The sequence below is a fragment of the Somniosus microcephalus genome, chromosome 1 (assembly GCF_052327205.1).
Source record: "Somniosus microcephalus isolate GS21.2 chromosome 1, FLI_Smic_1.0, whole genome shotgun sequence".
Taxonomy (NCBI): Eukaryota; Metazoa; Chordata; class Chondrichthyes; order Squaliformes; family Somniosidae; genus Somniosus; species Somniosus microcephalus.
In genome coordinates, this window is record NC_140987.1 from 312,621,070 (window position 1) to 312,642,974 (window position 21,905).

The 21,905-nt window shown below is 50.8% G+C and overlaps 1 protein-coding gene across 1 annotated transcript in view; it reads left to right on the forward strand.

Annotated features, from left to right (window-relative positions):
• The window catches only part of LOC147124856 (FRAS1-related extracellular matrix protein 1-like), an 883,765-nt gene that overhangs the window by 763,822 nt on the left and 98,038 nt on the right, over positions 1–21,905 (forward strand). The window contains exons 29-31 of the mRNA XM_085994045.1: positions 8,674–8,746; positions 10,424–10,570; positions 10,676–10,923. Coding sequence (XP_085850171.1) covers positions 8,674–8,746; positions 10,424–10,570; positions 10,676–10,923 — 468 coding nt within the window. The remainder of the gene's footprint in view (positions 1–8,673; positions 8,747–10,423; positions 10,571–10,675; positions 10,924–21,905) is intronic.

The window sequence follows — 21,905 nt, forward strand, 5'->3', positions numbered from 1 at the left end:
TCCCCTTAAAGGTACATACATTACAGCTCTCTCCCCGGCTCTCTAGCTCCCTCCCTCCCCATCACTGACCACCCCTGACCCCAATCTCTAGCTCCCTCCCACTTGCGATCACTCACCACCCCTCACCCCAATCTCTAACTCCCTCCCTCCCCATCACTGACCACCCCTCACCTCAAGCCCCGATCACTAGCTCCTACCCTCCACATCACTGACCACCCCTCACCCCAAGCCCCGATCACTAGCTCCCTCCCTCCCCATCACTCACCACTCCTCACCCCAAGCACCGATCACGAGCCCCCTCCCTCCCCCTTCACTGATCAACCCTCACCCCGATCTCTTACTCCCTCCCTCCCCCATCACTGACCACAATTCACCCCAGGCCCTGATCTCTAGCTCCCTCCCTCCTGCAATCACTGACCAACTCTTCACCCCAATCCCCGATCTCTAGCTCCCTCCCTCCCCCATCACTGACCACCCCTCACCCCAAGCTCCGATCTCTAGCTCCCTCCCTCCCCATCACTGACCACTCCTCACCCCAATCCCCGATCTCTAGCTCCCTCCCTCCCCCATCACTGACCACCCCTCACCCCAAGCCCCGATCTCTAGCTCCCTCCCTCCCCCATCACTGACCACCCCTCACCCCAATCCCCGATCTCTAGCTCCCTCCCTCCCCCATCACTGACCACCCCTCACCCCAAGCTCCGATCTCTAGCTCCCTCCCTCCCCATCACTGACCACTCCTCACCCCAATCCCCGATCTCTAGCTCCCTCCCTCCCCCATCACTGACCACTCCTCACCCCAATCCCCGATCTCTAGCTCCCTCCCTCCCCCATCACTGACCACCCCTCACCCCAAGCCCCGATCTCTAGCTCCCTCCCTCCCCCATCACTGACCACCCCTCACCCCTAGCCCCAATCTCTAGCTCCCTCCCTCCCCCATCACTGACCACCTCTCACCCCAAGCCCCGATCTCTAGCTCCCTCCCTCCCCATCACTGACCACTCCTCACCCCAATCCCCGATCACTAGCTCCCTCCCTCCCCCATCACTGACCACCCCTCACCCCAAGCTCCGATCTCTAGCTCCCTCCCTCCCCCATCACTGACCACCCCTCACCCCAATCCCCGATCTCTAGCTCCCTCCCTCCCCCATCACTGACCACCCCTCACCCCAAGCCCCGATCTCTAGCTCCCTCCCTCCCCCATCACTGACCACCTCTCACCCCAAGCCCCGATCTCTAGCTCCCTCCCTCCCCATCACTGACCACTCCTCACCCCAATCCCCGATCTCTAGCTCCCTCCCTCCCCCATCACTGACCACCCCTCACCCCAAGCTCCGATCTCTAGCTCCCTCCCTCCCCATCACTGACCACTCCTCACCCCAATCCCCGATCTCTAGCTCCCTCCCTCCCCATCACTGACCACCTCTCACCCCAAGCCCCGATCACTAGCTCTCTCCCTCCTGCAATCACTGACCAACCCATCACCCCAAGCCCCGATCTCTAGATCCCTCTCTCCCCATCACTGACCACCCCTCACCCCAAGCCCCAATCTCTAGCTCCCTCCCTCCCCATCACTGACCGTCCCTCACCCCAAGCCCCGATCATTAGCTCCCTCTCTCCCCCATCACTGTCCGCCCCTCATCCCAAGCCCTGATCACTAGCTCCCTCCCTCCCCCATCACTGACCGCCTCTCACCCCAAGCCCCGATCACTAGCTCCCTCCCTCCCCCATCACTGACCACCCCTCACCCCAAGTCACAATCACTAGCTCCCTCTCTCCTCATTAATGACCAGCCCTCACCCCAAGCTCCGATCTCTAGCTCCCTGCCTCCCCATCACTGAACAACCCCTGACCCCAAGCCTTGATCACTAGCTCCCTCCCTCCTGTGATCACTGACCAACCCTCACTCCAAGCCCCGATCACTAGCTCCCTCCCTCCTGTGATCACTGACCAACCCTCACTCCAAGCCCCGATCACTAGCTCCCTCCCTCCCCCATCACTGACCAACCCCTCACCCCAAGCCCCGATCTCTAGCTCCCTCCCTCCCACGATCACTGACCACCCCTCACCCCAAGCCCCGATCACTAGCTCCCTCCCTCCCACGATCACTGACCAACCCTCACTCCAAGCCCCGATCTCTAGCTCCCTCCCTCCCCCATCACTGACCACCCATCACCCCAAGCCCCGATCTCTAGCTCCCTCCCTCCCACGATCACTGACCACCCCTCACCCCAAGCCCCGATCACTAGCTCCCTCCCTCCCACGATCACTGACCAACCCTCACTCCAAGCCCCGATCACTAGCTCCCTCCCTCCCACGATCACTGACCAACCCTCACTCCAAGCCCCGATCTCTAGCTCCCTCCCTCCCCCATCACTGACCAACCCTCACTCCAAGCCCCGATCTCTAGCTCCCTCCCTCCCCATCACTGACCACTCCTCACCCCAATCCCCGATCTCTAGCTCCCTCCCTCCCACGATCACTGACCAACCCTCACCCCAATCCCCGATCTCTAGCTCCCTCCCTCCCCCATCACTGACCACCCCTCACCCCAAGCCCCGATCTCTAGCTCCCTCCCTCCCCATCACTGACCACCCCTCACCCCAATCCCCGATCTCAAGCTCCCTCCCTCCCCCATCACTGACCACCCCACACCCCAAGCTCCGATCTCTAGCTCCCTCCCTCCCCATCACTGACCACTCCTCACCCCAATCCCCGATCTCTAGCTCCCTCCCTCCCCCATCACTGACCACCCCTCACCCCAAGCTCCGATCTCTAGCTCCCTCCCTCCCCATCACTGACCACCCCTCACTCCAATCCCCGATCTCTAGCTCCCTCCCTCCCCCATCACTGACCACCCCTCACCCCAAGCTCCGATCTCTAGCTCCCTCCCTCCCCATCACTGACCACTCCTCACCCCAATCCCCGATCTCTAGCTCCCTCCCTCCCCATCACTGACCACCCCTCACCCCAAGCTCCGATCTCTAGCTCCCTCCCTCCCCATCACTGACCACTCCTCACCCCAATCCCCGATCTCTAGCTCCCTCCCTCCCCCATCACTGACCACTCCTCACCCCAATCCCCGATCTCTAGCTCCCTCCCTCCCCCATCACTGACCACCCCTCACCCCAAGCTCCGATCTCTAGCTCCCTCCCTCCCCATCACTGACCACTCCTCACCCCAATCCCCGATCTCTAGCTCCCTCCCTCCCCCATCACTGACCACCCCTCACCCCAAGCTCCGATCTCTAGCTCCCTCCCTCCCCCATCACTGACCACCCCTCACTCCAATCCCCGATCTCTAGCTCCCTCCCTCCCCCATCACTGACCACCCCTCACCCCAAGCTCCGATCTCTAGCTCCCTCCCTCCCCATCACTGACCACTCCTCACCCCAATCCCCGATCTCTAGCTCCCTCCCTCCCCCATCACTGACCACCCCTCACCCCAATCCCCGATCTCTAGCTCCCTCCCTCCCCATCACTGACCACCCCTCACCCCAATCCCCGATCTCTAGCTCCCTCCCTCCCCATCACTGACCACCTCTCACCCCAAGCCCCGATCACTAGCTCTCTCCCTCCTGCAATCACTGACCAACCCATCACCCCAAGCCCCGATCTCTAGCTCCCTCCCTCCCCATCACTGACCGTCCCTCACCCCAAGCCCCAATCATTAGCTCCCTCTCTCCACCATCACTGTCCGCCCCTCATCCCAAGCCCCGATCACTAGCTCCCTCCCTCCCCCATCACTGACCGCCTCTCACCCCAAGCCCCGATCACCAGCTCCCTCCCTCCCCCATCACTGACCAGCGCTCACCCCAAGTCACAATCACTAGCTCCCTCTCTCCTCATTAATGACCAGCCCTCACCCCAAGCTCCGATCTCTAGCTCCCTGCCTCCCCATCACTGAACAACCCCTGACCCCAAGCCTTGATCACTAGCTCCCTCCCTCCTGTGATCACTGACCAACCCTCACTCCAAGCCCCGATCACTAGCTCCCTCCCTCCTGTGATCACTGACCAACCCTCACTCCAAGCCCCGATCTCTAGCTCCCTGCCTCCCACGATCACTGACCAACCCTCACCCCAATCATTGGCTCCCTCCCTCCCCGATCACTGATGGCCCCTCACCCCAATCCCCGATCTCTAACTCCCTCCCTCCCCCATCACTGGCCAACCATCACCCCAAGCCCCGATCTCTATCTCCCTCCTTCCCACATCAATGACAATCCCTCACCCCAAGCCCCGATCTCTAGCTTTCTCGCTCCCCCATCACTGACCACACATGACCTCAAGCACTGATCTCTAGTTACCTCCCTCCCCCATCACTGACCACCCCTCACCACAAGCCCCGATCTCTAGATCCCTCTCTCCCCATCACTGACCACCTCTCACCCCAAGCCCCGATCACTAGCCCCCTCCCTCCCCCACCACTGACCACGCCTCACCCCAAGCCCCGATTTCTAGCTCCCTCCCTCCAGCAATCACTGACCACGCCTCACCCCAATCCCCGATCTCTAGCTCCCTCCCTCCCACGATCACTGACCACCCCTCACCCCAAGCCCCGATCACTAGCTCCCTCCCTCCCACGATCACTGACCAACCCTCACTCCAAGCCCCGATCACTAGCTCCCTCCCTCCCATGATCACTGACCAACCCTCACTCCAAGCCCCGATCTCTAGCTCCCTCCCTCCCCCATCACTGACCAACCCTCACTCCAAGCCCCGATCTCTAGCTCCCTCCCTCCCCATCACTGACCACTCCTCACCCCAATCCCCGATCACTAGCTCCCTCCCTCCCCCATCACTGACCAACCCTCACTCCAAGCCCCGATCTCTAGCTCCCTCCCTCCCCCATCACTGACCACCCCTCACCCCAAGCACCGATCTCTAGCTCCCTCCCTCCCCATCACTGACCACCCCTCACCCCAATCCCCGATCTCAAGCTCCCTCCCTCCCCCATCACTGACCACCCCTCACCCCAAGCTCCGATCTCTAGCTCCCTCCCTCCCCATCACTGACCACTCCTCACCCCAATCCCCGATCTCTAGCTCCCTCCCTCCCACGATCACTGACCAACCCTCACCCCAATCCCCGATCTCTAGCTCCCTCCCTCCCCCATCACTGACCACCCCTCACTCCAATCCCCGATCTCTAGCTCCCTCCCTCCCCATCACTGACCACCCCTCACCCCAATCCCCGATCTCTAGCTCCCTCCCTCCCCCATCACTGACCACCCCTCACCCCAAGCTCCGATCTCTAGCTCCCTCCCTCCCCATCACTGACCACTCCTCACCCCAATCCCCGATCTCTAGCTCCCTCCCTCCCCCATCACTGACCACTCCTCACCCCAACCCCCGATCTCTAGCTCCCTCCCTCCCCCATCACTGACCACCCCTCACCCCAAGCTCTGATCTCTAGCTCCCTCCCTCCCCATCACTGACCACTCCTCACCCCAATCCCCGATCTCTAGCTCCCTCCCTCCCCCATCACTGACCACCCCTCACCCCAAGCTCCGATCTCTAGCTCCCTCCCTCCCCCATCACTGACCACCCCTCACTCCAATCCCCGATCTCTAGCTCCCTCCCTCCCCCATCACTGACCACCCCTCACCCCAAGCTCCGATCTCTAGCTCCCTCCCTCCCCCATCACTGACCACCCCTCACTCCAATCCCCGATCTCTAGCTCCCTCCCTCCCCCATCACTGACCACCCCTCACCCCAAGCTCCGATCTCTAGCTCCCTCCCTCCCCATCACTGACCACTCCTCACCCCAATCCCCGATCTCTAGCTCCCTCCCTCCCCCATCACTGACCACCCCTCACCCCAATCCCCGATCTCTAGCTCCCTCCCTCCCCATCACTGACCACCCCTCACCCCAATCCCCGATCTCTAGCTCCCTCCCTCCCCATCACTGACCACCTCTCACCCCAAGCCCCGATCACTAGCTCTCTCCCTCCTGCAATCACTGACCAACCCATCACCCCAAGCCCCGATCTCTAGCTCCCTCCCTCCCCATCACTGACCGTCCCTCACCCCAAGCCCCAATCATTAGCTCCCTCTCTCCCCCATCACTGTCCGCCCCTCATCCCAAGCCCCGATCACTAGCTCCCTCCCTCCCCCATCACTGACCGCCTCTCACCCCAAGCCCCGATCACCAGCTCCCTCCCTCCCCCATCACTGACCAGCGCTCACCCCAAGTCACAATCACTAGCTCCCTCTCTCCTCATTAATGACCAGCCCTCACCCCAAGCTCCGATCTCTAGCTCCCTGCCTCCCCATCACTGAACAACCCCTGACCCCAAGCCTTGATCACTAGCTCCCTCCCTCCTGTGATCACTGACCAACCCTCACTCCAAGCCCCGATCACTAGCTCCCTCCCTCCTGTGATCACTGACCAACCCTCACTCCAAGCCCCGATCTCTAGCTCCCTGCCTCCCACGATCACTGACCAACCCTCACCCCAATCATTGGCTCCCTCCCTCCCCGATCACTGATGGCCCCTCACCCCAATCCCCGATCTCTAACTCCCTCCCTCCCCCATCACTGGCCAACCATCACCCCAAGCCCCGATCTCTATCTCCCTCCTTCCCACATCAATGACAAACCCTCACCCCAAGCCCCGATCTCTAGCTTTCTCGCTCCCCCATCACTGACCACACATGACCTCAAGCACTGATCTCTAGTTACCTCCCTCCCCCATCACTGACCACCCCTCACCACAAGCCCCGATCTCTAGATCCCTCTCTCCCCATCACTGACCACCTCTCACCCCAAGCCCCGATCACTAGCCCCCTCCCTCCCCCACCACTGACCACGCCTCACCCCAAGCCCCGATTTCTAGCTCCCTCCCTCCAGCAATCACTGACCACGCCTCACCCCAAGCCCCGATTTCTGGCTCCCTCCCTCCAGCAATCACTGACGACCCCTCACCACAAGCATCGATCTCTAGCTCCCTCCCTCCCCATCACTGACCAACCTTCACCCCAAGCCCCGATCACTAGCCCCCTCCCTCCCCCACCACTGACCACTCCTCACCCTAATCTCTAACTCCCTCCCTCCCCCATCACTGACCAACCCCAAGCCCCAAGCCCCGATCACTAGCTCCCTCCCTCCCCATCACTGACCAGCCCTCACCCCAAGCCCCGATCACTAGCTCCCTCCCTCCCCATCACTGACCAACCCCAAGCCCCAAGCCCCGATCTCTAGCTCCCTCCCTCCCCCATCACTGACCAGTTCTCACCCCAAGCCCCGATCTCTTGCTCCCTTCCTCCCCATCACTGATCAACCGCTCACCCCAAGACCCGATCACTAGCTCCCTCCCTCCCCCACCACTGACCACTCCTCACCCTAATCTCTTGCTCCCTCCCTCCCACGATCACTGACCACCCCTCACCCCAATCCACGATCTCTAGCTGACTCCCTCCCCATCACTGACCAGCCGTCACCCCAAGCCCCAAATTCTAGCTCCCTCCCTCCTGCAATCACTGCCCACCCCTCACCCCAAGCCCCGATCTCTAGCTCCCTCCCTCCTGTGATCACTGACCAGCCCTCACCCCAAACCCCGATCTCTAGGTCCCTCCCTCCCTCATCACTGACCACCCCTCACCCCAAGCCCCAATCACTAGCTCCCTCCCTCCTCCGATCACTGACCGCCCCTCACCCCAAACCCCGATCTCTAGGTCCCTCCCTCCCTCATCACTGACCACCCCTCACCCCAAGCCCCGATCACTAGCTCCCTCCCTCCTCCGATCACTGACCGCCCCTCACCCCAAGCCCCGATCACTAGGTCCCTCCCTCCCCCATCACTGACCACCCCTCACCCCAAGCCCCAATCTCTAGCTCCCTCCCTCCTGCGATCACTGACCAGACCTCACCCCAAACCCAGATCTCTAGCTCCCTTCCTCCCCCATCACTGACTACCCCTCACCCCAAGCTCCGATCTCTAGCTCCCTCCCTCCCCGATCACTGCCCACCCCTCACCCCAAGCCCCGATGTCTAGCTCCCTCCCTCCTGTGATCACTGACGAGCCCTCACCCCAAACCACGATCTCTAGTTCTCTCCTGCCTCCATCATTGACCACTCCTCACCCCAAGCCCCGATCTCTAGCTCCCTCCACCCCCACCCCCCTGATCACTGCCCATCCCTCACCCCATGACCCGATCTCTAGCTCCCTCCACCCCCACCCCCCTGATCACTGCCCATCCCTCACCCCATGACCCGATCTCTAGCTCCCTCCCCCACCTGATTGCAGAGGATCGTCCGCGAGGGTCCCCGGCTGGGACTTCCTGCCGCTGGTTTCCCACCCGGCAGCCTTTCAATTTGGTCTGCTGCTGGGTGGGAAATGAAGAAAAAAATTATAATGATGCCCCACCATTAAATTCGACAGGACTGCTGCGTCTTTTAGTCTTGCCTGGTTTTCCCCACGCTCCCACGCCACTCCCCAGCTCGCCCCGCCCCCACTGTAAATATCGGGGTCTTGGTGTCTGGGTTATATTTGGAAATTTCCAGATAACCACCTATGTATTTCTATTATTCTATATGCATTCCCGTGTGCTCCCATTATTTAATGTAACTGATCGCTATTATTTGATATGCAATTGTTTCTTCCTACAGTTCTATTTCTGTTTGTAAAATTTCCTGGTGTTCATTATTCTAACTATCTTCATTTCTATTTAGGTCAATAGCATTTCTGCCTCTGTTGGAAAGGATTTTACTCACAGTTCTGCCAGCCTAATCCAGTTTGATCCAGGTAGATTGCAATTACTAAAGATAAAGCATGGAATTGATTGCGTGTGACGATATATTGGATGCTGTACTAATTTGTCACTGATTATGAGTTTTCCAGGTGTAAGGTGTATGACCTCTTGGACCAGAAATTCGGGTCGGGGGCTTCCCACGGGTGCAAGCCCCCGATCTGCACTTACCTTGCGTGCCGGCCGTTGAGCTGTGGGCTCCCGTGGAATTTCGATCCGGGCCTGTTCCAGCTGCCGGCGCGCAGTGCTTGCATATCCCAAGGGCGCAGTTAGTTCGATGCGTCCCCTGGGATCACGTGGGCCATGGGCAGCCAATCGGAGCAGGGAATGCTCCATTCATAAGTCTGACAGGAAGTGCTGTCAAGACTTATAAATACTACGGCCCCAAAATAGCATTAAACCTTCAAATAAATATTTTTTAAAAATCACATTTTTAAAATAAACTATAAATTACATGAAATAACTATTTTAAACAATAATTTAAATTTTTGAAAAAAATAATTTTATATTCTAACGGGGCTAAAAATAAACTTACCTTGCTTTAAAATACTTAAAAATAATAAACCTGTGGAAAAAATGTTTTAATTTTAATTAATTCACCACTTACCTTGTATAAAGCAGGCCTTTTATATTTCTAAATTCTGCAGGCTTACCCTCCCGGAGAAACCTGTAAAAAAAAATTACGTTTGATGTGCACGCGCAGCCTCCCCCGCACACGCATTCGACCTCTGAACCTCTTCGTTCAGAGGAACAGAATTGCCGGTTTCCCGCGCATGCGCAGTGCATGCAGGAAACTGGCACTTCCATCGGGCCTACGGGTGAGTACCCCGTGTGTACTCACCCATGGAGACCCGAATTTCTGGGCCCCATTGCAGTTTCCAATCACAGGACAATACCAGGTGCTGCACAGGTTTTCAGAGAGGATGTAGATTGCAGCATTTGTGTGTATTAAATGAGATAAGCAGTGACCCTTGGGGTTTGTGCAAACTGGTGACTATCAAAGATTATGGAGGAGGGGGTTCGCCAGTGGGAAATGCACCACTCGATGTTGTACTGAGTTACAGTGATCAGAATCAGTTAGTCTCAGCCGAGGCAAATACAACACCAAGTGAAGGTGTCGTTTGGAGTAAGAATATTATGTGATGTGGACATGCTGCAGAGTCAAAGGATCCTGGTGTAGGATTTGCAACTAATTTGTGTTTAGCATAGTCTTTCTGGCAAGGAAATCACACTGGAAATCACATTGGTACATCATTGATGGGTTTCTCAGGCACGAATAGCTCAACTTGTTTCTACATGATGAGTCAGTATTCCGAATGCGCACTGCCGGTGTGGAACCTCATCCACCAGGAGAGTGTATCGGGAAATCACGGGCACGTATCCCATTATCTTACATGCATTTAAATCTCTGCCCACCAGGAATGCATATATTTCAGATTTCTTGATGTGTACTCCCAGCAGGTGAGGTTCTGTCCAAGCAACAAGCATTTGTAAAATTGGTCCTGCTGTGCAATACCATCCGGCACAATAAAATCTTTTGGCTAAATTTTAAGAAATGAAAAGAAGGCATTTGTTAGCAGCCTGCCATCTCACAGCTCATTTCAGTACAATATAGTTGCACGATTTTGACATTCACATCAGTTTTTCTGCTCCTATTTTTCTTTTTCCTGCAGGTGTAACAGTAAAGAATTGGAATATTGTAATTACTCATGACAGGCTGGAAGAAAATGAGGAAAGGTTTGAAGTGTTACTTGCATCTCCAGTGAATGCAGTTCTTGGTGCCAAGACAAAAGCATTGATCAAAATCATTGATGCAAGAGGTAAAACACAGATGAGAAACCCTTATCACGTGATATGAAGTCTCCTTCTCCAAGCCCCTTACCAACATTTATTGCATTTCTACATTCTCTCTTGTTGCATCACAGATCGCTGCAGTCTTAAAATCACTAGTGATAAAAGAGAAGAGAATCCACCAGTCAAGGTGCTCAGAGGCAGGCTGACTCCAGGTTCTGCAGCCTTTCCAAATCCCAGAAGTGACCCCATCCGTGTGGAAGAAATTCCAATCATGCACTCTCATGAAGAGGTGAAACAGCCCCGAGGGGATGTGCCACAGGAGTTTCCCCAGCAAGCTCTTCCCAAGAAGAAACTCAGGGTAATTGGAAATGGAAAAATGGTAGGAAATTATTAATTACAGTGTCCCATTGTGTGTTAAAATAGTCGGAGTAAGGTTTTCTGATTGATTATTCAATGGGAAATATTTGAAATGGTTATGATACTGGACTAGTAATCCAGAGGCCTGGACAAATGATCCAGAGACGTGAGTTCAAATCCCACCACGGCAGCTGGGGAATTTAAATTCAGTTAATTAAATAAATCTGGAATAAAAAGTTAGTATCAGTAATGGTGACCATGAAACTACTGGATTGTCATAAAAATCCATCTGGTTCACTAATGTCCTTTAGGGAAGGAAATCTGCCGTTCCTACCTGGACTGGTCTATATGTTACTGCAGAACCACAGCAATGTGGTTGACTCTTAACTGTTCTCTGAAATGGCCTAACAAGCCACTCAGTTGTATCAAACTGCTATGAAAAACTACAATGAGAATAAAACCAGACGGACCACCCGGCATCGACCTCGACACTGGAAAAGCACTTGGAAGATGCACTGAGAGTAGCCTGCTTTTTACAATGTAAGTGGTGAATTAATTAAAATTAAAACATTTTTTCCACATGTTTATTATTTTTAAATATTTTAAAGCAAGGTAAGTTTATTTTTAGCCCCGTTAGAAAATAAAATTATTTTTTTCAAAAATTTAAATTATTGTTTAAAATAGTTATTTCATGTAATTTATAGTTTATTTAAAAATGTGATTTAAAAAAAAAAATTATTTGAAGATTTAGTGATGTTTTGGGGCCCGTAGTATTTATAAGTTTATGGGCATTCCCTGCTCCGATTGGCTCCCCATGGGCCACGTGGTCCCAGGGGACACATCGAACTAACTGTGCCCCTGGGATACGCAAGCACTGCACGCCGGCAGTTGGAGCAGGCCCAGGATCGGAATTCCATGGGGGCCCACAGCTTAACGGCCGGCGCGCAAGGTAAGTGCAGGTCGGGGCTTACACCCGCGGGAAGCCCCCGACCCGAATTTCTGGGCCCATGTCTCCACTTCCATCACTTCCGTCGGCAGCGAATTCCAGGTCATCACCACTCGCTGTGTAAAAAAGTTTTTCCTCACGTCCCCCCTGTATCTCTTGCCCAAAACCTTAAATCTGTGTCCCCTAGTCCTTCTACCATCAACTAGTGGGAACAGCCTTTCCCCATCTAGCCTATCCAAACCCGTTATAATCTTGTACACCTCTATCAAATCACCCCTCAACCTCCTTTGCTCTAATGGAAACAAATCCAGCTTCTCCAACCTGTCCTTGTAGCTAAGATTCCCCATCCCCGGAACAATTCTGGTAAATCTCCTCTGCACCCTCTCAAGGGCCTTCACATCTTCCTAAAGTGTGGTGACCAGAACTGGACGCAATACTCCAGTTGTGGCCTAACCAGCGCTTTATAGTGGTTCAGCATAACTTCTCTACTTTTGAACTCAATACCTCTATTTATGAAGCCCAAGATCCCATATGCTTTGTTAACCACTCGCTCAGTATGTCCTGCCACCTTCAGGGACCTACGCACATTAGCTCCCAGGTCCCTCTGTTCCTACACACTCTTTAAAATGGTGCCATTAAGTGTATATTGCCTCCCCCTGTCCCTTCTGCCAAAATGCATCACCTCACACTTCTCTGTATTAAATTCCATCTGCCACTTGTCTGCTCATTCTGCTAGCCATTCTATGTCCTGTTGCAGTCGATTGATATCATCATCACTGTTTGCCACATCCACAAGTTTGGTGTCATCGGCAAATTTAGAAATTCTACTCTCCATTCCAGTATCCAGGTCATTTATATAAATATATGTCAAAAAAGCAGTGGCCCCAGCACTGACCCTTGGGGAACACCACTATCTACCATCCTCCAGTCTGAAAAACAGCCATTTACCACAACTCGCTGTTTTCTTTTTTTTTTGTTCATTGAGGGCTGTAGAGAGGGCTTTAAACTAATTAGTGGGGGGGAGGTTTTAAGAGAGCGAAAAATAAAAATGACAGCAGAGAAGGCAATAGAGCAAGGTAGCAGTGGGGAAATTAAAAACCAGAGTGTGTCAGGAAGGGACAGAATGTATAATGATAAAGGTAAAGTAGTAAAAGGGGTAAAAGCCGGAATAAATTGTCAAAAAACATATTTGAATGTTCTTTATCTGAATGCTCGCAGCATTCATAACAAAATAGACGAGTTGACGGTACAAATAACAACACATGGGTATGATCTGGTGGCCATTATGGAAACATGGCTGCAAGATGATCATGACTGGGAACTAAACATACAAGGGTATTTGACAATTAGGAAGGACAGACAGGAAGGAAAGGGAGGTGGGGTTGCCATTTTAATCAAGGATGGAATCACTGCAATAGTCAGAAATGATATTGGGTCAAAGGATCAGGATAGTGAAACAGTTTGGGTGGAGATAAGGAATAATAAGGGGAAGAAGTCACTAGTGGGCGTAGTCTATGGGCCTCCTAACAGTTGCAACTCTGTTGGCTGGAGTATAAATCAGGAAATAGTTTCGGCTTGTAATAAGGGAACAGCTATAATCATGGGGGATTTTAACTTTCATATTGACTGGACTAATCAAATTGGGCATGGCAGCCTTGAGGAAGAGTTCATAGAGTGTATTAGGGATGGGTTCCTTGAGCAGTATGTAACTAAACCAACCAGGGGGCAGGCAATCTTAGATCTGGTCCTGTGTAATGAGACAGGATTAATAAAAAATGTCCTAGTAAAGGATCCCCTTGGAATGAGTGACCATAATATGGTTGAATTCCAAATTCAGTTTGAGGGTGAGAGAGTTGCATCTCAAACCAGCATACTGAGCTTACATAAAGGAGACTATGAAGGTATGAGAGTAGAATTGACTAAATTGAACTGGGAAAAAAGATTAACGTGTAAGACAGTACAAGAGCAGTGGTCTACATTCAAGGAGATATTTCACATCTTTCAAGATAAATATATTCCACTGAGGAAAAAGGGGAGTAAAAGAAAAGACAGCCATCCATAGCTTAAAGTAATAAAGGACTGAAAACAAGGGCATATAAAGTAGCCAAATCTAGTGGGAGGATAGAAGATTGGGAAGCATTTGAAAGCCAGCAAACAATAACTAAAAGATTAATTAAGAAAGGGAAGATAGATTATGAAAGTAAACTAGCAAAAAATATAAAAACAGATTGCAAGAGTTTCTACAGATATATAAAAAGAAAAAGGGTGGCTAAAGTGAACGTTGGTCCCTTAGAGGATGAGACTGGGAAACTAGTGGTGGGGAATATGGAGATGGCAAAGACGCTGAACAAATATTTTGTATCAGTCTTTACAGTAGAGGACACTAAAAATATCCCAACACTGGACAAACAGGGGGCAATGGGGGGGAGGAGCTAAACACGATTAAAATCACTAAGGAGATGGTTCTCGGTAAAATAATGGGACTTAAGGTGGATAAATCCCCCGGACCTGATAGCCTACATCCTAGGGTCTTGAGAGAAGTGACGGTAGGGATTGTGGATGCATTGGTGATTATTTTCCAGAACTCCCTGGACTCAGGAAAGGTCCCGGCAGATTGGAAAACTGCTAATGTAACACCCTTATTTAAGAAGGGAAGTAGACAAAAAGCTGGAAACTATAGACCAGTTAGCCTAACATCTGTGGTTGGCAAAATGTTGGAGTCCATTATTAAGGAAACAGTAACAGAGCATTTGGATAAACATAATTTAATAGGACAGAGTCAGCATGGTTTTATGAAGGGGAAGTCATGTTTGATAAATTTGCTCGAATTCTTCGAGGACGTAACATACAGGGTGGATAAAGGGGAACCAGTGGATGTGGTGTATTTGGACTTCCAAAAGGCATTTGACAAGGTTCCACACAAAAGATTACTGATCAAGATAAAAAATCACGGGATTGGGGGTAATATGCTGGCATGGGTGGAAGATTGGCTATCTAACAGAAAACAAAGAGTTGGGATAAATGGTTAGTTCTCGGGCTGACAATCAGTAACTAGTGGTGTTCCACAGGGGTCAGTGCTGGGACCCCAACTCTTTACAATCTATATTAACGATTTGGAGGAAGGGACCGAGTGCAACATATCCAAGTTTGCCGACGATACAAAGATGGGAGGGAAAGCAGTGAGTGAGGAGGACATAAAAAACCTGCAAAAGGACATAGACAGGCTAAGTGAGTGGGCAGAGATTTGGCAGATGAAATATAATATTGGAAAGTGTGAGGTTGTGCATTTTGGCAGAAAAAATCAAAGAGCAAGTTATTATCTAAATGGAGAGAAACTGCAAAGTGCTACAGTACAAAGGGATCTGGGGTCCTGGTGCATGAAACACAAAAAGTTAGTATGCAGGTGCAGCAGGTGATCAGGAAGGCCAATGGAATCTTGGCTTTTATTGCAAGGGGGATGGAGTATAAAAACAGGGAAGTCTTGCTGCAGTTATACAGGGTATTGGTGAGGCCACACCTGGAATACTGCGTACAGTTTTGGTTTCCATATTTAAGAAAAGATATACTTGCTCTCGAGGCGGTTCAGAGAAGGTTCACTCGGTTGATTCCGGAGATGAGGGTGTTGACGTATGAGGAAAGGTTGAGTAGGTTGGGCCTCTACTCATTGGAGTTCAGAAGAATGAGAGGTGATCTTATCGAAACATATAAGATTGTGAGGGGGCTTGATCGGGTGGATGCGGTGAGGATGTTTCCACTGATGGGTGAGACTAGAACTAGGGGGGCATAATCTTAGAATAAGGGGCTGCCTTTTCAAAACTGAGATGAGGAGAAACTTCTTCACTCAGAGGGTAGTAAATCTATGGAATTTGCTACCCCAAAGAGCTGTGGAAGCTGCAACATTAAATAAATTTAAATTGGAGATAGACAGTTTCCTAGCAGATAAGGGAATTAGGGGTTACGGGGAGAGGGCAGGGAAGTGGACGTGAGTCCAGATTCGGATCAGCCATGATCCTATTGAATGGCAGAGCAGGCCCGAGGGGCCGTATGGCCTATTCCTGCACCTACTTCTTATGTTCTTATGTTCTTATGATGGGATGTGGGCGTCGCTGGCTAGGCCTGCATTTAGTGCCCATCCCTAATTGCCCTTGAGAAGATGGTGGTGAGCCGCCTTCTTGAACCGCTGCAGTCCATATGGTGTAGGTACACCCACAATGCTGTTAGGAAGGGAGTTCCAGGATTTTGGCCCAGCGACAGTGAAGGAACGGCAATACAGGTCCAAGTCAGGATGGTGTGTGGCTTGGAGGGGAACTTGTAGGTGGTGATGTTCCCATGCGTCTGCTGCCCTTGTCCTTCTAAGTGGTAGAGGTCGCGGGTTTGGAAGGTGCTGTTGAAGGAGCTTTGGCGAGTTGCTGCAGTGCATCTTGTAGATGGTACACACTGCAGCCACAGTGCGCCGGTGGTGGAGGGAGTGAATGTTGAAGGTGGTGGATGGAGTGCCAATCAAGCGGGCTGCTTTATCCTGAATGGTGTCGAGCTTCTTGAGTGTTGTTGGAGCTGCACTCATCCAGGCAAGTGGAGAGTATTCCATCACACTCCTGACTTGTGCCTTGTAGATGGTGGAACGGCTTTGGGGAGTCAGGAGGTGAGACACTCGCCGCAGAATTCCCAGCCTCTGGCCTGCTCTTGTAGCCACAGTATTTATATGGTTGGTCCAGTTCAGTTTCTGATCAATGGTAACCCCCAGGATGTTGATAGTGGGGGATTCAGCGATGGTAATGCCATTGAATGTCATGGGGAGATGGTTAGAGTCTCGCTTGTTGGAGATGGTCATTGCCTGGCACTTGTGTGGTGCGAATGTTACTTGCCACTTGTCAGCCCAAGTCTGAATGTTGTCCAGGTCTTGCTGCATATGGACACGGACTGTGTCAGTATCTGACGAGTCTTGAATGGTGCTGAACAGTGTGCAATCATCAGCGAACATACCCACTTCTGACCTTATGATGGAGGGAAGGTCATTGATGAAACAGCTGAAGATGGTTGGGCCTAGGACACTGCCCCGAGGAACTCCTGCAGTGATGTCATGTGATTGAGATGAATGACCTCCAACAACCACAGCCAGCTTCCTTTGTGCTAGGTATGATTCCAACCAATGGAGAGTTTTCCCCTTGATTCCCATTGACTTCAGTTTTGCTGGGGCTCCTTGATGCCACACTCGATCAAATGCTGCCTTGATGTCAAGGGCAGTCACTCTCGCCTCACCTCTTGAGTTCAGCTCTTTTGTCCATGTTTGGACCAAGGCTGTAATGAGGTCAATTCCTTATCCAAGCTGCCACTGACCCACCTATTCCATGAGCCTCAATTTTGTTAGCCAGCCTTCTATGTGATACTTTGTCAAACACCTTCCGAAAATCCATGTAGACAACATCCATTCCATTCCCTTCATCAATCCTCTTTGTTACTTCATCAAAAAATTCAATTAGTTTAGTCAAACACGATCTTCCTTTTACTAACCCGTGTTGGCTCTCCTTAATTAGCTTAAACCTCTCCAAGTGCCCGTTAATTTTTTCCTTGATTATTGTTTCTAAAACTTTACCCATCACTGATGTTAAACTGACTGGCCTATAGTTACTAGGATTGTCCTTACACCCTTTCTTGAACAATGGTGTCAATTTGCCACTTTCCAATCCTCAGGCAACGCCCCCGCATCTAGGGAAGATTGGAAAATTATGACAAGCCCTTCCACTACCTCCTCCCCCAATTTCCTTAGCAACCTGGGATGCAAGCCATCTGGACCAGGTGACTTGTCCAGCCTTTCTAGTAAATCCTGTCTATCAATTTTCCTCCCTTCCATTGCTTCTACCTTTTCCACTTCTACCAATATTTTCTCAGCATCCACCTCCTTAGTAAACAGCGATACAAAGTACTCATTGAGCATTCGAGCCTTGCCCTGCGCCTCTAAGCATATATCACCTTCTTTGTCTCAAATAGGCCCCACTCTGCCTCTTACTACCTGCTTACTGTTTACATGTCGGTAGAAGATTTTTGGGTTCCCTTTTTTGTTAACCGTCATTCTGCTCGAGAATCATAGAAAGTTACAGCACGGAAGGAGGCCATTTCGGCCCATCGTGTCCGTGCCGGCCAACAAAGAGCTATCCAGCCTAATCCCACTTTCCAGCTCTTGGTCCGTAGCCCTGCAGGTTAGAGCATCCCAAGTGCACATCCAAGTACTTTATAAATGTGGTTAGGGTTCCTACCTCGCCCACCCTTTCAGGCAGTGAGTTCCAGATGCCCACAACCCATTGGGTGAAGAAATTTCCCCTCAAATCCCTTCTAAACCTTCCACCAATTACTTTAAATCTGTGCCCCCTGGTTTTTGACCCCTCTGCTGAGGGAAATAGGTCCTTTCTATCCACTTTATCTATGCCCCTCATAATTTTATACACCTCAATAAGGTCTCCCCTCAGCCTCCTGTGTTCCAAGGAAAACAGACCCAGCCTATCCAGTCTTTCCTCATAGCAAAGATTCTCTACTCCGGCAACATCCTTGTAAATCTCCTCTGTACCCTCTCTAGTGCAATGACATCTTTCCTGTAATGTGGTGACCAGAACTGCATGCAGTACTCTAGCTGAGGCCTAACTAGTGTTTTATACAGTTGAAGCATAACCCCCCTGCTCTTGTATTCTATGCCATGGCTCAAAAAGGCAAGCATTCCGTATGCCTTCTTAACCACCTTATCTACTTAGCCTGCTACGTTCAAGGATCTGTGGACATGCAATCCAAGGTCCCGTTGTTCCTCTACACTACTCAGTGTCCTACCATTTAATGTGTATTCCCTTTCCTTGTTAGCCCTCCCCAAATGCATTACCTCACACTTCTCCGGATTAAATTCAATTTGCCACTGTTCTGCTCACCTGACCAATTTATTGATATCTTCCTGCAGTCTACAGCTTCCTTCTTCAGTATCAAACACACAGTCGATTTTAATATCATCTGCAAACTTCTTAATCATACCCCCAATATTCAAGTCAAGATCATTGATATATACCACAAAAAGCAAGGGACCTAGTACTGAGCCCAGCGGAACCCCACTGGAAACAGCCTTCCAGTCACAAAAACACCCGTCAACCATTACCCTCTGCTTCCTGTCTCCGAGCCAGTTTTGAATCCAACTTGACACTTTACCCTGGATCCCATGGGCTTTTAACTTCGTGACCAGTCTGCCATGTGGAACCTTATCAAAAGGCTTGCTAAAGTCCATATACACTACATCAAATGCACTACCCTCATCTACCCTCCTTGTTCCCTCCTCAAAAAATTCAATCAAGCTTGTCAGACACGACCTTCCCTTAACAAATTCGTGCTGACTATCCTTGATTAATCCATGACTTTCTAAATGAAGATTTATCCTGTCTTTCAGAATTCTTTCCAATAATTCTCCCACCACCGAGGTTCGGCTGACTGGCCTGTAATTACTCGGTCTATCCTTTTCTCCCTTTTTAAACAAGGGTACCACATTAGCAGTCCTCCGGCACCACACCTGAAGCCAGAGAGGATTGAAAAATGATGGTCAGGGCCTCTGCTATTTCCTCTTTTGCTTCGCTTAACAGCCTGGGATATATTTCATCCGGGCCTGGAGATTTATCCACTTTTAAAGCTGCTAAACCCCTTAATACTTCCTCTCTCACTATGTTTATTTCATCTAATATTTCACACTCCTCCCTGATAGCAATGTCTGCTTCACCCCTCTCCTTTGTGAAAACAGACGTAAAGTATTCATTAAGTACCCTACTGACGTCTCCCACCTCCATACACAGATTACCCTCATGATCTCTAATAGTCCCTACCCTTTCTTTAGTTATCCTCTTACTCTTAATGGCCCAGTAATTCCGTTCCAAACGCGTGAGTACGGTCGGGGTACTCACGCGTCTGGCCGGAGGAAATGCCGGTTTTCAGCATGCACAACGCATGCGGGGAAAACCGGCATTTCCTGTCCTCTGAACGAAGGGGTTCAGAGGCACAGCACGTGCGACTGCACAGGCAGCGCGTGCGCAGTGAACTTCGTCGATTTCATTCATGGATTCAGTGAGGTTAAATCCTTACAACTTACACATGAAAAAAGCATGTGTAAAGTTGCTCCAGAGGCTGCGGAGGAAGATATATTTTAGCGTGGAGCTTCTGAAAGGCAATATTTTTGTTTGGGAAAGGGAGGAAAGTTATTTTAAGAAATGATGAGGTAAGTTTTAAAGTTTAATTTTTTTTTTTTAAACGGGTTTTCAGTACTGTAGGTAGAAGGAGCAATTGTGGCTGTGTGAATTGAATTTGCTGTGTTTATTAAATGTGAAAATGACTGTTCTAAAATGAGTAAGGTAACATTTCCAACATTTTTAAGAAAGAAACTTTTCATCAGTAATATATTCTTTTAAGTAATTATGTATGTATGTCCGTATATATTACGTATATGTATATATTCCTTTACTTATGTGTATGAATGTATGTATTTAATTATGATTTTCCAATAAGTTACTTTCTCTGAAAGTCATAATTAAATACATACATTCATACACATAAGTAAAGGAATATATACATACATATACGCAAAGGAATATATACAGACATACATACATAATTACTTAAAAGAATATATTACTGATGAAAAGTTTCTTTCTTAAAAATGTTGGAGTCATTTTCACATTTAATAAACACAGCAAATTCAATTCACATAGCCACAATTGCTCCTTTTACCTACAGTACTGAAAACCCGTTTTAAAAAACAAAAATAAACTTTAAAACTTACCTCAGCATTTCTTAAAATAACTTTCCTCCCTTTCCCAAACAAAAATATTGCCTTTCAGATGCTCCACGATAAAATATATCTTCCTCCGCAGCCTCTGGAGCAACTGTACACATGCTTTTTTCATGCGTAAGTTGTAAGGACTTAACCTCACTGAAAGCATGAATGAAACCGGCGAATTTTACTGCGCACGCGCTGCCTGTGCAGTCGCACGCGTTCTGCCTCTGAACCCCTTCGTTCAGAGGACAGGAAATGCCGGTTTTCCCCGCATGCGCTGTGCTTGCTGAAAACCGGCATTTCCTCCGGCCAGACGCGTGAGTACCCCGACCATACTCACACGTTTGGAACGGAATTAGGGGCCAACATTTTACATGTCAATAAAATGAAAAATTTAACAATTGCACGATTTGCCCCCTCGCATCTGCGACTGAGGGTCCAAGGAGGTGCATTGCGCAAGAGGTCATCGTCGTACGTATCCTCACACTGTTCCCTTTCGGGAACTGTATGAAGTGGTGGAAGGATTTCTGGCCACGTTAACGCTCATTCCGTGACCATAACCATCTTCATACCAGCCATTAGGGTGGTTAGTCCTATGGCGTGAGGGTTTTACGGGCTCCCACAACCCATCTGAGGAGGGGGGCCACCCACACTCGCGGACGCAAGTATCCCGCTGGACGTCCACCCAGAATTTATAGTTGGAGCTCCGACTCCACTTGCCTGGACTGTCTGGAGCGGGGTTCGAAACCCTACTCCTTCTGGCCCAGCGGCGGGGATGCTTACCGCTATGCAAAAGGCCCACTCCGCGCAAAAGGTGACACCCATACGTTTCCTGCGCCTTTCCCCTCCCCGTGACTGGAGCCCTATGCTGCCACTTGAAAGACCAAGCTATCATCTGTCCTTTTTGCGGCGCCTTTGACTTCTCATTACCAATGATGAGCAGGCGCTGCGCCTCCACCTCGTTGAGGAGATTGCTGAGGTCATCATCAGTTCAATTGTGAGTTCTTTTAATGCCGTGAATTGTGCTCATTCCAGCCATTTCACGTTGCTAATCGGAGTGGGCCTTTGGCGTAGCAGTAGGATCCCCACCGCTGGGCCAGACGGGATAGGGTTTCGAACCCCGCTCCAGACAGTCCCAGCAAGTGGAGTCGGAGCTCTGGCTCTAAATTCTGGGTTGACATCCAGTGGGATATTTGCGTCCGTGGGTGTGGGTGGCCCCCCTCCTCGTATAGCTTGTGGGAGCCCGTAAAACCCTCCCGCCATAGGACAA